The sequence below is a fragment of the Phalaenopsis equestris genome, unplaced genomic scaffold (assembly GCF_001263595.1).
Source record: "Phalaenopsis equestris unplaced genomic scaffold, ASM126359v1 Scaffold000294, whole genome shotgun sequence".
In the NCBI taxonomy this organism is placed as follows: domain Eukaryota; kingdom Viridiplantae; phylum Streptophyta; class Magnoliopsida; order Asparagales; family Orchidaceae; genus Phalaenopsis; species Phalaenopsis equestris.
This window is the reverse complement of record NW_018164736.1, coordinates 481,492-495,059: the sequence shown is the minus strand read 5'-3', so window position 1 is coordinate 495,059 and position 13,568 is coordinate 481,492. Positions and strand designations below refer to the sequence as shown.

The 13,568-nt window shown below is 37.1% G+C and overlaps 1 protein-coding gene across 3 annotated transcripts in view; it reads right to left on the bottom strand.

The window, feature by feature from the left end:
* LOC110025185 (uncharacterized protein At5g50100, mitochondrial) overlaps window positions 1-13,568 on the bottom strand; it is a 60,050-nt gene that overhangs the window by 15,691 nt on the left and 30,791 nt on the right. For 2 of the 3 annotated variants that reach the window (XM_020725500.1, XM_020725501.1), the window contains exons 6-8: window positions 7,730-7,790; window positions 7,530-7,576; window positions 903-985 (exon numbers count right to left, since the gene is read on the bottom strand). In XM_020725500.1, the coding sequence (XP_020581159.1) occupies window positions 947-985; window positions 7,530-7,576; window positions 7,730-7,790 (147 nt within the window). In that variant the 3' untranslated portion in view covers window positions 903-946. Of the gene's footprint in view, window positions 1-902; window positions 986-5,063; window positions 5,401-7,529; window positions 7,577-7,729; window positions 7,791-13,568 lie in introns of those variants that run through there. The other variant, XM_020725499.1, reaches the window with a different exon arrangement.

Genomic DNA, 13,568 nt, shown 5'->3' with positions numbered 1-13,568 from the left:
TAAAACTTATTAAAAAAAATTACAATTACTTGAACTACAAAGTCTAGAAATTTACTAATAATACTTGACTATCAATTCAGAAATTCGACAGGCTAACGGAGTTGGGAAGTTTTCTCCATTACATAGATGCTCAAGTCGAAAGCAAGATAGAATGCTATTCATATCTCCCAGGAAATAAGCTTAAGTAAAGGTTCATTCGTTCATCCCTTCACAATTTTTCTAGGTCAACCTTCACAAGTTGAGGAGCAGCCTTCACAATTTTTCTAGGTCAACCTTCACAAGTTGAGCAGCAGCCAATCTGCAGATAAGCTCATGTAAAATTTGGTTATGTTTTTGTTTTCTTTTCCTTTTTGGTCAGCATTATATTGGATGAGTGATATAGAGGTGATGTTTCAAAGTAAAACTATATCCCAAAAAATTGTCCAACTGGTTGGTTGCAGCAGATGTTAATGGCGGAGTTTAGCTTCCAGTAAGAGGGCATTGTGAGATTTAATTGTAATATGTTCTTTTATTATGTGATTTTTCTGAGTGTAACACTCCATCTTCTTGTAAAAATTACTAGTCTACTGGTTCTGCAACTATAACGCAATTATATACTTTTTTAAATAACAATAATAATTCACAACTTTTTTTGCATCAATCACATATTATGATCTGTGATATACAGATGAACTCTGTTATAGTTATCAAATACAAGAAATATTATATTTTTTTTTTTTTGCCTTATAACTGTATTATATTTCCCTGTCCAGAGTAAGCATGAGAAAAGCACGTTCAACATAAACTAAAACTAAATGCCTTTTAAGCTTGAAGAAATTGATTGATTTCTGTGACGCCAGGGGCAGCGACACTACACATAAAGACCAATACATGGATATATATATATATATTTGTTTTTATACCTTCTTTTTATGTCAAAATATATGACCTGGAAATAAAATGTAGCTCACATCTTGCAGATCTTATCATCATTGCAAGTCCCAGGCTGAAAGAAAGAACCAACTTATCCATTAACATTCAATTAGTATGAAGAATAAAAACAAGAAGCATTTACATACATAGCACCGAATTCTTATGTATTTATATATCTAACACCAAAACTTTATTTTTTACATCAATACAACCCAAACTTTTTATAACATAACAAAAATATCACAATTTTACCTTTTAATGCATAGGTGAAGTGGCATGTATGTTAAAATTGAAGTTATAGGTGTTAGATATGTGAATTCATATGAATAGAGTTTTTTGTGCTTAAATCATACTTAAAATAATTTAGCATTCATTGCGCCGTAACTATGCATAGAATTTTTTAATACCAGTTGTGCAAAAGTTCATCATTACAAAATCAGAATTTCATGGCAGTTGGCTGACGTACAAGTAAACTCGTGTATTCAATTAGTTTGATCAATTCAATTTTGAGATTAAAAGTTTAGAAAGACCCAACGATTTTTCAAATCAAAACAAGCTGAATTCAATTTAGTTTTGAATGGACGAAATTAAAATTTTTTCTCAAGTTAAATAATCAAAAGTCAATTTTTTGTCATCACATAATAATTGCATAAATATAGAAATTTAATGAATGTCGCAACGAACACTTAATACTTAATTAGAAGACATAACATGTATAATAGATATTAAAAAAAGGGAGAGATTCGGAGGGTAAGAGTCAGAAAAAGAACATGCGTATAATAATATTAAATAAGAAACTCATTCGGCGTGTCAGTTCGGCATAATAGACGTCAATTAGGAGACGAAGGTAAGTTTTCATGAGTGAAGGGGATGAGAGACAACGCATGCATTAGTTCCGGCTAGGACAGTAAGGGTATATTGTATCCAGATAACGAATGTATGAATGGTGATATTTATGATAGTATTGATAGTATTATGATAGTATTACACCACAGTACCACTAATACTATCATAAATACCACTAATACTATCATAAATACCACCAATACTATCAAAAAAATTTATCATCCGCACCTAATCCAAATGCAGCATATCCGAATGTAATAATTTCTTATGTATGGGAGACTTATGAACGACTGAAGAAGGGACGAACACAACTGAGCAAGGTAAATTTGGTTAATTTGTTTAAATCGGAAGTTATTGAATATGGATATTAAGTTTTCACTCAACTACGTTAGATTTTGACATTTTTGAAGTTTATGAATTGAAAGATTGAAAGAAATTATATTATCATTCTTTAACAAGGAAATTTTTGGATATTATATCATCCTTACTTAAAAAAGAACTTTATGGCTTGACATCAAAGTTCCATGACTTGCATAATTATATGCATTTCTATAAAGAAATAGACTCACACCATCCTTACAAAATGTATAAAATGACTTCCATCAGTTAAACATAGGAAGAATATTTTCATGATGTTGGACGTTCTACCACTTGTTAGAATAGAACCCAAGATTATTCTTATTGATGCAAGGAGGGTAATAAGGACCCATTACAGGATACACTAATAAGGAAACAAATAAAAAAAGAATAAATGAATAAAGGAAAAAAAATAGAAGTAATTAATACAAAATCCTTTATGAATAAATATTCTAATATTCTAATACTCCCCCTCAAGTGAAGCATGAATGTCAATCATGTTCAACTTGGATTTGAACACATCGAAAGTGGCCGAGGAACGTTTTTGGTGAAAATATCTGCCAATCGATAACTAGACAACACAAATGGAACACAAATTTCCCCGGACACCAGTTTTTCCTTAATAAAGTGACGGTCAATCGCAACATTCTTGGTGCAATCATGCTGGACAGGGTTGTGAGCGATCCTTATGGCGATATTGTTATCATAGAACAATTGTAGACAAGTGGAGACTGTCATACGTAGTTCGTGGAGCATGATGCATAACCAAAAAGCTTTACAAATTCCCAATGACATAGATCGAAATTCAACTTCCGCAATGCTTCGAACAACTACAGACTGTTTTTTACTTTTTCGCACAATCAGATTTTCCCACACAAATGAACAGTACCTTGTGGTAGATTGCCGACCATGGATGGACTAGGCCCAATCCGCGTCTATGTAAACTACAATAGAATGAAAGGTGTGGCGGGAAAAAAGAAACCTGATCACAGCATTCCTTTTAAGTAGTGGAGAATTCAGTGGATAGCTTGGAGGTCGTGCTCATAGAGATCATACATGAATTGACTGATTCTCCTAATTGAAGAAGTTTTTCATTGAGATCCATCGGAATAACCACTGGTTTGCACATGAGAAAATTGTTATCTGTTAAAAGGTCAATCTCATATTTTCGTTGAAATAGGTAAATACCCAATACCCTGAGATGACCGAGCACCGAGTAACTTCCATGCCTACAAAGTATCGGAGAGATCCTAAGTCTTTCATTTCAAAGTAAGCAGCAAATATGCGTTTTAGAGACTCCAATGCTGATAGATCATCACCTGTGAGAGCGATATCATCAACATAGACAATAATGATAGCTATATGACCACTGAAGAAATGACAGGAGAAGAGAGTCTGGTCTGATTGAGCTTGAGTGAATCCATGACCTACCACCAACTTTGAGAATTTCCCAAACCACGCCCGTGGTGATTGCTTCAATCCATAGAGGGATTTTCACAGTCTACATGCTTGCCCTGGGAGGCAATGGAATCAAAGCCTGGAGTAGATGTCCATCGTCGTTCAGAAATGCATTCTTGACATCAAGCTGAAATAAGAGCCAATCCAGATTCACTGCAAGGGATAAGAGGAACTGAATGATATTTAATTTAACAACTAATAAGAGGAACTCAATGGTATTTAATTTAACAACTAGAGCAAATGTCTCCTCATAGTCAACTCTGTAGGTCTGTGAATACCCTTTGGTGACCAACCGCGAATTGTTGCGTTCAAAGAATCTATCAGATTTAAACTTGATGCTAAAAATCTATCGGCATCTCATTGCTTTCTTACTCCAAGGAAGATCAACAATGTCTCAAATATGATTCCGCTGAAGAGCATTCATCTTTTCCATGTCAACAACTTTCTGGCTAGGTCCGATAAGGCAACCTCAATTGTAGATGGAAGCTGATAATTGGTCAGGGTCGTAGCAAATGCTCTGCAGGTTGGTGATAATCTGCGAAGAAAGACATATTTTGTTAAGGAATAGAGAGAGTCTGTCTGATTGCGTACCTTACTAGAGGAATTGACTTCCTCGTTTGGAGTAGAAGCAGTGTCGGGGATGTGTCCGAACGAGTGCGTCGAGTGTAGAGACTGAGAGTAGGAGGGTGTGCTGGTGAAACCAAGGAAAGATGACTCATTGGTGATAGAAGAAGTGAGTGGAACCAAAGGAATAGAGGGTTCATTGATGGCAGGTGACGTGGGGGGAACATCCACAGAAGTAGGGTAAGAAACAATGTCCAAGAACTCTAGCTCCCCACCACTAGAGGCCGAGTTAGCAAAATAGGGAACACTTTCAAAGAATGAGACGTCGTACTCACATAAACCTTATATGTGATAGGACCAAAGCAATGATACCCCTTTTGAGTGGCAGAGCATCCGAGAAAAACATGTTTACTCTGAGTTGGGGCCGAATTCCGAACAAAAGTTGTGTCTCCAAAAATTTTGGGTTCTAAAGTGGAGAAGAACTGATTGTTAGGAAAGCAAGATCTTAAGACGACTAAACGGGTACGGGAGTTGTGAATTTTTTATGGAACTCTATTTACGAGAAAAGTGACGGTAAGAATGACATCAATCCAAAAACATTTTGGAACATTAGAGTGAAACTTAATGGAGCGGGTAACGTTGAGGAAATGTCGATTTTTTCTCTCAGCCACCCCATTTTGTTGAGTGTCAACATATGAGCTACGATAAAGAATTACTTTCCAAGAATTCTTCTAATAAAGATTTAAAAAAATTCACGACCATTGTCAAGGCGAAGAATAAGAATTTTGAATTTGGTCAAAATGAAGGTGTGAAAGTTTTTTAAAGTGACAGCAACTTCAAATTTATCTTTTAAAATATAGATTCATGTCATCCGAGTGTGATCATCAATCAAAGTAAGGAACCACTATTTATTGGTGTGGCTAGGAGTGCAAGAGAGTCCAAGTCAATGTGAATAAGAGAGAAAGAAGCGAAAGGTGTGTAATTGTGGGGTGGGATAAGGAACGCGGTGATGTTTAGCTAACAAATAGGTTTCACATTTGAAGTTAGAGTGATTTTTATTCGTAAACATAAATGTATACAATTATTTTAGATACTGGAAACTAGTATGACCCAAACGACAATATAACATAATAGGACATTCAGTAGACTGAGATAAACTGCAACTACTTGTGCAGTGTCATTGTTCTCCATGCTTTCTTCTTGGAAAAAGTAGAGTCAGCCAACTCGCTTAGAAATTCCAATCATCCTCCCCAAACCACGATCCTGAAAGACACAAGCATCAAAGGAAAAAAAAACAACGCAATCAATGTCATATGTCAGCTTACTGATAGATAAAATGATACATTTCAGCATACGTACATGTAACACTAATTCTAGAGTTAGACTTGCTATTAAAACAACAGAACATTTACCAAAATGGAACTTTGGGACCCATCAACAATTTTAACACTATTTTTCCCTGAGCAAGGATAGTATGTCGAGAAGGCTTGAGAGCTTCCAATCATGCGGTCGTGGCACATGAATGAATGATACATAGACTAGAAGGAGCAAAAGAAGTCTCATAGGATTGGTACCTAGACGAACGTGGGAGGTCAACGACCGGAAAAGAGAGGATTGGATCAAAGAAACTTGATTAAATGCTCCATTTGATTTTTAAGAGAATTGAAGGTTTGTGGATTGTTCTGGCTAGAGGCCGACTGTATTGTGTTGGATCAAGATGAGGTAGCAAGGCCCTTGATAGTGGAAGATTTTGCAGAAGGTTTGGATGCAACTTTCCAGCAGAACTTCCAACACTTATCATGGGTGTGATTTGTCGTAGAAATCACAAGTGGGATGACCAACTTGGGGTTGAGCAGTGTTAGAGACCAAGACGAATGCTTCAACAGACGAAGTGGAAGTACCAAGCATAACAATTCTCCAGTTCTCTTCACGACGAATCTCAGTGAAAGCAGTTCGCACGAGCTGAAGGATTCCGACCAAGAGTACGAACCCGGACTTCATCAAGATCTTTGTTGAGGCATGCCAGAAATTAAAACATGTGCTCATTTTCTACAATTTTCTGGAAAAGAGATGGGTCGACTGTAGATTACCAAGTGTACTCATAATATGGATCACATTCCATCCATAATGCAGCTATTATAGTAATTGTTCACGATCCTGGATGCTTGTTTTGACTCACGGATTTTTTTAGATACCTCATAGAGTTGGCTGGAATTCCCTATATCTGAGTAGGTATCATGAACAACTGTCTAGGGGCACTAGCTGAAGGAAGGAACATATATGATCGGCCAATAGAAGTCTACATGGAGTTGACCAGCCACGACATGACCATGAAATTCTCTACTTCCCCAGCTCCATATGCTAGGTTAGTTTTTGGAGGCTCACAAAATCATATTTGTGTGGTGACTGAACTTCGCACAGCCTTTGATAAACAAAGACACTGCTTGGGACCATGGGAGAAAGTTACTACCGTTCAACTTATGGGTTGTGATGAAAAAATTATTGATTTTCGGTCCTCCGGTCTGCAAGGGAGCAGAGGTTGGAGCTGGTCCTCCGATGAAATCAAGGACACCTTCTGAAGGTGATTCAGTGTTGGATGAATTCGTCATAATTCTAACAGAGCCAAAGGATATGTTGTTGTGGGAGCCATGGATGAATTCCAATAGAGTCCAGGTAAATGGATACAACTTCAGAAATTCAGATTTCTGCAGAATATCTTCAGGAAGATAAGCAGTTCTCACAGTTTTAGCAGTTGTTTGGTATCGGAGATATAAAACAGCAGCTGTTGGAAGGAAATAAAACAGCGGTAGGAAAAGAAACAAAAAGCTGCTGTTGGAATTTCCTGTAGAAGCGGAAGGGAAAGAAATAAAACAGGTGCTATTGAAACTTCCTGTAGAAGCGGCTGCTGGTTATCGGCAGGGAACTACAGAGGCAGCCTTGAAACGGAAGATCAGCGACTGTTGAAACTTCCTGTAGAAAGGGCACCTGTACAACCAGGCAAAGGAGGCCGGCGGCTAGGTGGCCGCTGCTGGAACCGGCAAAGGAGGCCGGCGGCTGTTGGATCTAGGGTTATGCTCTAGCATGTTAGAATAGAATCCAAGAAACTTCTTATTAGTGCAAAGAGGGGTATAAATATTCATCACAGGATATACTAATAAGGAAAGAAATTAAAATAAAACAAAGGAATAAAGGAAAGAAAATAAAAGTAATTAATACATAATCATTTATTAATAAATATTCTAATATTCTAATATCACTAATCTTATAAAAGAAGTTAAGAGCATAACATTTCAAAATATTGCCCTTTCAACTAGCAATAACCTTTCAATTTCAAAAACATCACCAACATCCAAATAAAAAAGAGCATTACAATCATAATAAGATTTACTTACTGTTAACTTTCTTTTCGAGTCAAGTATCTTATCCAATGAAGGCCGGCCTAAGAGTAACACAGCATAAAACCAACAAGTCAAATAGCAAAAATGGGAATGGAAAATCAATATGAGGTTCTTAAGACAGTTTAACAATTTAGATTAAAATAAATCTCAATAATCAAGATGGGCAAAGATTCTATTACTCAGACAAGTCTTACCAGTAAGTTGCAGACGGTATGCAGCCCAGATCCTGTATAACCCATTTGCTATTTTTAAAATCTGCAAGAAAAGTTATTATATTGTATAAAATGTGCATTCTAACTGAAAATGTGAGCTTGTTAAGAACAAAACAAATATGCAAAACCCTCTCACAAATTTATAATATTAAAACTACAAGTTTAGACAGCATGGACAAGATAACATGGGGAGTATCATTGACAGCAATTAAGGATAAATTTGATGAGGTGTATAAGAGCCATTGCACCTGAAAGCACCATAGAATAATAGGGTGATTCAATTGATTCATTCAAGATAAACTGCAAACACGACATCTATTACAAATATACGGTGCAGAATAATACATGGAATGAGCCCAGGAACTTGGCAAGGAATTAGATCATCATAATATTATCTCAACTATTTGTAACCATTTTATAAATCTCCACTCTGCATTTGCTTCTGATGAGTTGCCTGAGATATTAAACGCATTCTATTGACAAATTTTATCTAAGTTTTGTCTCACTGTTTCTTCTTAGTCCTTTAACATTGAAATTAATCACCCATCTTATTGGTGCATCAATATGTTATCTACAGATCTTATTAGTACATCCTTTCATTGTACATATTCAGATATCTTAAATTTATTTTTCACTGTCTTAGTTTCAATAGAAGCTATTGCCCATCTCTCTAATATAATCATTTTTTAATATATCCTTCCTAATTTTGTTACACGACCATATTAAAATTTTTGTTTTTCACAGCAAATTTTCTATTTATAACTTCCTTATTGTTCAATACTCAAATTCATTAAACATAGCTCGACAAATATAATCTAAAAGAAATTGTCTCCATGATATTATCTTATCACACAGTACTCTCGAGACATTCCTCCATTTAAACCACTCAACTCAACTTTAGAAGTTTTATCATGTCCACACTCTTTTAATAGTCCCTTCAAGATATTTTTACTTAAAACGCCTTGATATTACTTTATCTTCCAGTAATATTAATAGATAATTATTGATATCATACCACTGAAATATTGCTCATCACATGTTCAGTCATTACTCAACTAATCCAAGATCCTTTATTTTTTTGAATATTCTCTCCAATATTTTAAGTCAAAATAAAACTACATCATTAAATAAATAAATAAATAAAACAACTCTCATCCAATATTTTATAACTTAAACATTAATACAAGGACACAATTAATGGTGAACTTTAAGCAAGTAAGGGAACTCTTTCATTACTAAAAAATACTAATACTAGTTAATGCTCCATTATAGATATCTTCATCGACTTCAATATACTTTTGACCAAAAACTAAATTCATTATCATAATACTCAATTAAATGATGTCTTAATATCTAAGTAAAATCCTGTAAAGATTTTTTTTTTGTTCTACTTCCTTTTATTAATTTTCATATCAAAAAATTATATCCATGTTGATACTTCTTAGCATATACCCAATGGAGAAAAAAAATTCATATAGCCGACCCCACGTAGTGGGACTAAGGTCTTATTGTTGTTGTTGTTATTGTATATGTTCTATTACTCTCACCTATGATTCCACATTATATGACGAGCGTCATGCGACCAGTCCGATCTAGGCAAAGGAAAGATTGATCGGTCCTTCCAAGTATGTTGTTCCTTCTTATTGGGAGCGGAGCTCACTACTCTTTACCCTAGGTCTATATAGATATTGTTTGTTGTGTTAGATCAGTTCTTTGCTCAGATTTCTATCAGGATAGCCGCCAGCTTCCGATTTTCCCCTCCAAGAGTTGTATCCAACGACAAGAAAGTACTAAGGTAGTAACTCATCTAGAGGTGGTGTCTATTCGTACCTAAACAGCTTCCCAATTCCTCCCACAAGCCTCCAACCTGCTGGCATCGCCTCCCGCCAATCAACCTTGTTGCCATCCTCCCTAGCAGCTCAACCTCCTAATCAACTGTCGCCCCATCCCAGCCTCCCCCATCGGCTGTCTTGCAGCCATTTCCGCCCTTCCCCCTTGCTACCCTCACCCCAGTCAGCCTTCACGCTTCGTCTCCCGACTATCTACTTGTTTTTTGACCCCATAGAAACAATTGTCTTCTTGTTTTCTGCTTGTCAATCGTCTTTCCAGCCCTGCGCCACTTTTCCAACCCTCAACGACCACGACCAACACCACCACCCTAGGATCCACCCTAGTTGAGTGTTTGTGTCGTGTCACTTCTTACTTTCCATTTATGGCATCGTGTTGTTTATTTCCTATTCCAAATGCTTGTTTATAAGCCCACAATTGAGTTTCAATATTAATATTTACTTTTTCTAGTGTGATTTGGGTTAACTCTAATATCATTTGGTATCAGAATTAGCCTAACCTTAGTCCTACCCTAGGGTTTCTAGCATCCGCCATACCAAAACCCATCTCCATCCCCTCTAAATTTTCTTTCCCCACTCTACATCACCATTACACATTTTCCACTTACCCACCCCCAAACCCTAGTCATGGCTCAGAGGAGATAAGAGTCAGATGTTGATCAGAAGTTTGCCATGAAAGAGATATAGTGATAACTCCGCCGAGTGCTACAACGACTCAATGAAATCGAGGAAAGAATACCATCCAAAGAGGTCACACAAATTCCATTTGATCCGTGAGATGAAGAACCACTATCCCAAATATTTGGCATGAAATATTGGAGAAGCCAAATTTTTTAGGAAACTGTGGATTTGCCATATTTCAATGGCCGCATGGATCCGGATGAAATCATCAAGTGGCTCTAGACCATGGAATGTGTTTTTGAGTGCCAGAACGTTCCACCACATGGAATGATGAAACTAACCGACAACAAGTTAAGGAAAAGTGCATCTCAATTGTGGGCGAACTTAAAGGTTCATCGGCAACGAGAATGTAAGATTAAAATTATTACATGGTCCAAGATGTAGTGAGAAATGTAGCGTTAGTTCCTATCAGGTCACTGCGGACCAAATGTTCAAACTACAACTTCAAAAATGGAGAGATCGCATCACCAAGCCACCATCACATTTTATAGACAAGGTTCAATCCCAAGATTGAACAAATAGAGTACACAAAAAAATCCAAGCTCAACCCGCTTGAGGAAACACTAGTTTAGAGCGGAGAACAGAGAGAATCAATCCGCATTCCCAAAAACATCCCATCCAGGAAGTGTTTTAAATGCCATGAATTTGGGGATACTGAATCAAATTGCATAATACACAACGGTCCAAGAGGGGAAGAAGATTTCATAAAAGATTCTCAACTTTTAGCAAATGAGGAAGAAATGCAAACAATTCAAGTTGCCAAGATAATACTCCGACTGAATTAATCTTGGCGGTCCTAGAAGGTAATGAGTCTGATTTAGGGATGTTTTTGGCAATGAGTCTGAGGTAATAGATGTTAATATAAAGTATGATGTTGTGGTGCCTCAAACCACATGTATGCAGGCATTCATAGTAGCAACAACAAGACTGGCATTGAATGTCCAAAATGTTCATGAGTTTGAGGGGTTGATTCTAGACACAGAGCAATATTATATAAAAAGATTTCAGAATTTTCAAATATATAACCAACCTCCGGAGCTGCCCCAGAGATGCTCTCGAGCTACTTCTAGAAAACCATATGAGGTTATTTGGGTAGTACAATCAATTCAATAGTGTATCTACTGACAGAAGATCAGATAAGAGGGATGGCTCGCAGGGTTGAAAATTGCCTTAGAAACTTAAGAGGAGAGAACATCCTATAGTGGGTTCCACATCCTTCCAGAGAAGAAGAAGAAATATCTCTTGAGTGATTGCTAATTAAAGTTGCTCAGCCTACCATATATTTCTTCCCATAGTTGAAAGCTCCATACGTATTTGTTTATCAGATACACTCGGATGAATAAAATGAGTGGAGGAAGCCAATTACAGATTTGATGACTCGAGGTTTAGTTCATAGAGATACCCATTCCCATATAGCTCCAACTCAATTTTTGCCCAAAAAAGATGAATATTTATTTTACTAGGACGTGCTTTGAAAAGACAATGCATGTAAGATTGAAATACCTGGAGATTTCTACATTTCTACTACTTGCAACATGCTTCATTTGACTCCATACTATGTGAAGCCCAATCTCACCCAATCGGGGGAGATTGGCGCTGTTGTCGTTCATGCCCCAGTCGTGACGAATGTCGCGAGTGGCATGAGTCTGGTTTGGCTCCGGCAATGGAGGAACCAACCGATCCTTCCAAGTATGGTGCTCCCTTCTATTTGGAGCGGGGCCCACTCTTCTTTACCCTATGTCTATATAGTTGTTGTTTGTTGTGCTTTAGGGCATTTCTTTGCTCATATTTCTATCAGTATGGTTGTCGATGTCCAGTTTTTCCCTTTGAGATTCGTATATAAATGTGAGAATTTGCTTCAACTGTAACTTGTCTTTAGGCAGTGTCTATCCGGCACCAAACTACGCCTTGGCAGCTCTCTCCAGCTGTCAACGTGTTGTTATCGCCTCCAGCCAGTCGCCAACCTCGTCGTCATCCTCCCCAGCAGCCCACACAGCCCTCCCAATCGACTTTCTCCCCTTCCTAGCCTTCCTCGCAGCCTTCCGCACCAGCTGTCACACTGTCGGCAATTTTTCAACCGCGTCCCTGTTGTCATCGCCACTGTCTCCGCCCTTCCCCATTTCTGCCCTCAACCTGGCCAACCCTCGTGCAACATCCTCTGACTGTCTATTCGTTGTCTGGCCCCATGGAAATCATTTACTTGTTGTATTCTGCTTCTTGACTGTCTTTTCTACCCCCACGACACCTTTCAAATCCTCACCAACCACCACCACTACAGATCCACCCTCATTGAGTGTTGATGTCATGCCAGTTACTTTCTATTTTGGTATCGTGGTGTTGTTATTTCCTATTCTGATTGGTTGTCTGTAATTCCACATTTGAGTTTCAGTAATCATATTTATTTTTTCTATTATGGTTTGAGTTAACTCCGGTCTATACATTTATTGAGAGGTTTGATGAAGAAGTTCAGAGATAATAAGGAGGATCTACATTTGATATTTATTGATTTAGAAAAATCTTACGATAAGGTTCGAAGAGATGTCCTTTGGAACGTTCTTGAGAAGAAAGGTGTTGATATGACTTATATTCAAGTCATTAAAAATATATATACTAGAGTTGTTACTTGTGTTCGAAGTGAAGGCGGATTCACCAAATATTTTCATATTCCTGTTGGATTACATCAGGAATAAGTTTTCAGCTCATATCTTTTCGCTTTAGTTAAGGATGGTCTTACTAGACATTTGCAGGAGGATGTACCTTGGTGTATGCTTTTTGTTGATGATATCTTTCTCATGGATAAGACGAGAGAAAAAGCCCAAGAAAAACTTGAATTATGGAGGTCTACATTGGAGTCTAAAGGTCTTCATTTGAGTAGAACTAAAATTGAATACATTGAATGTAATTTTAGTAGTAGTAGTAGCTCTAGTAACAGAAGTGTAACTTTGGGTGTCAAATTATTAAAAGGTGTAAACGATTTAGATATCTCGAGTTTGTCATTCAAAGCGATGGTGATATAGATGGGGATGTTAATAGTAGAATTCAAGTTGGTTGGTTTAAATGGAGGAAATCTTCGGGCCTTTTGTGTGATAGAAAAGTGTACCGCTTAGACTGAAAGGAAAATTTAATAAGAGAGTGGTGAGACCTGCAATGCTGTATTGCGTTGAATGTTGGCCTTTAAAAGAGAAGCATAATATTAAGTTAAGTGTTGCCGAGAAGCGAGAGAATGATTTGGTGGATGGTTTTACACTCAGAGACAAAATGCGAAATGAATATATCCATGATAGGGTTGGTGT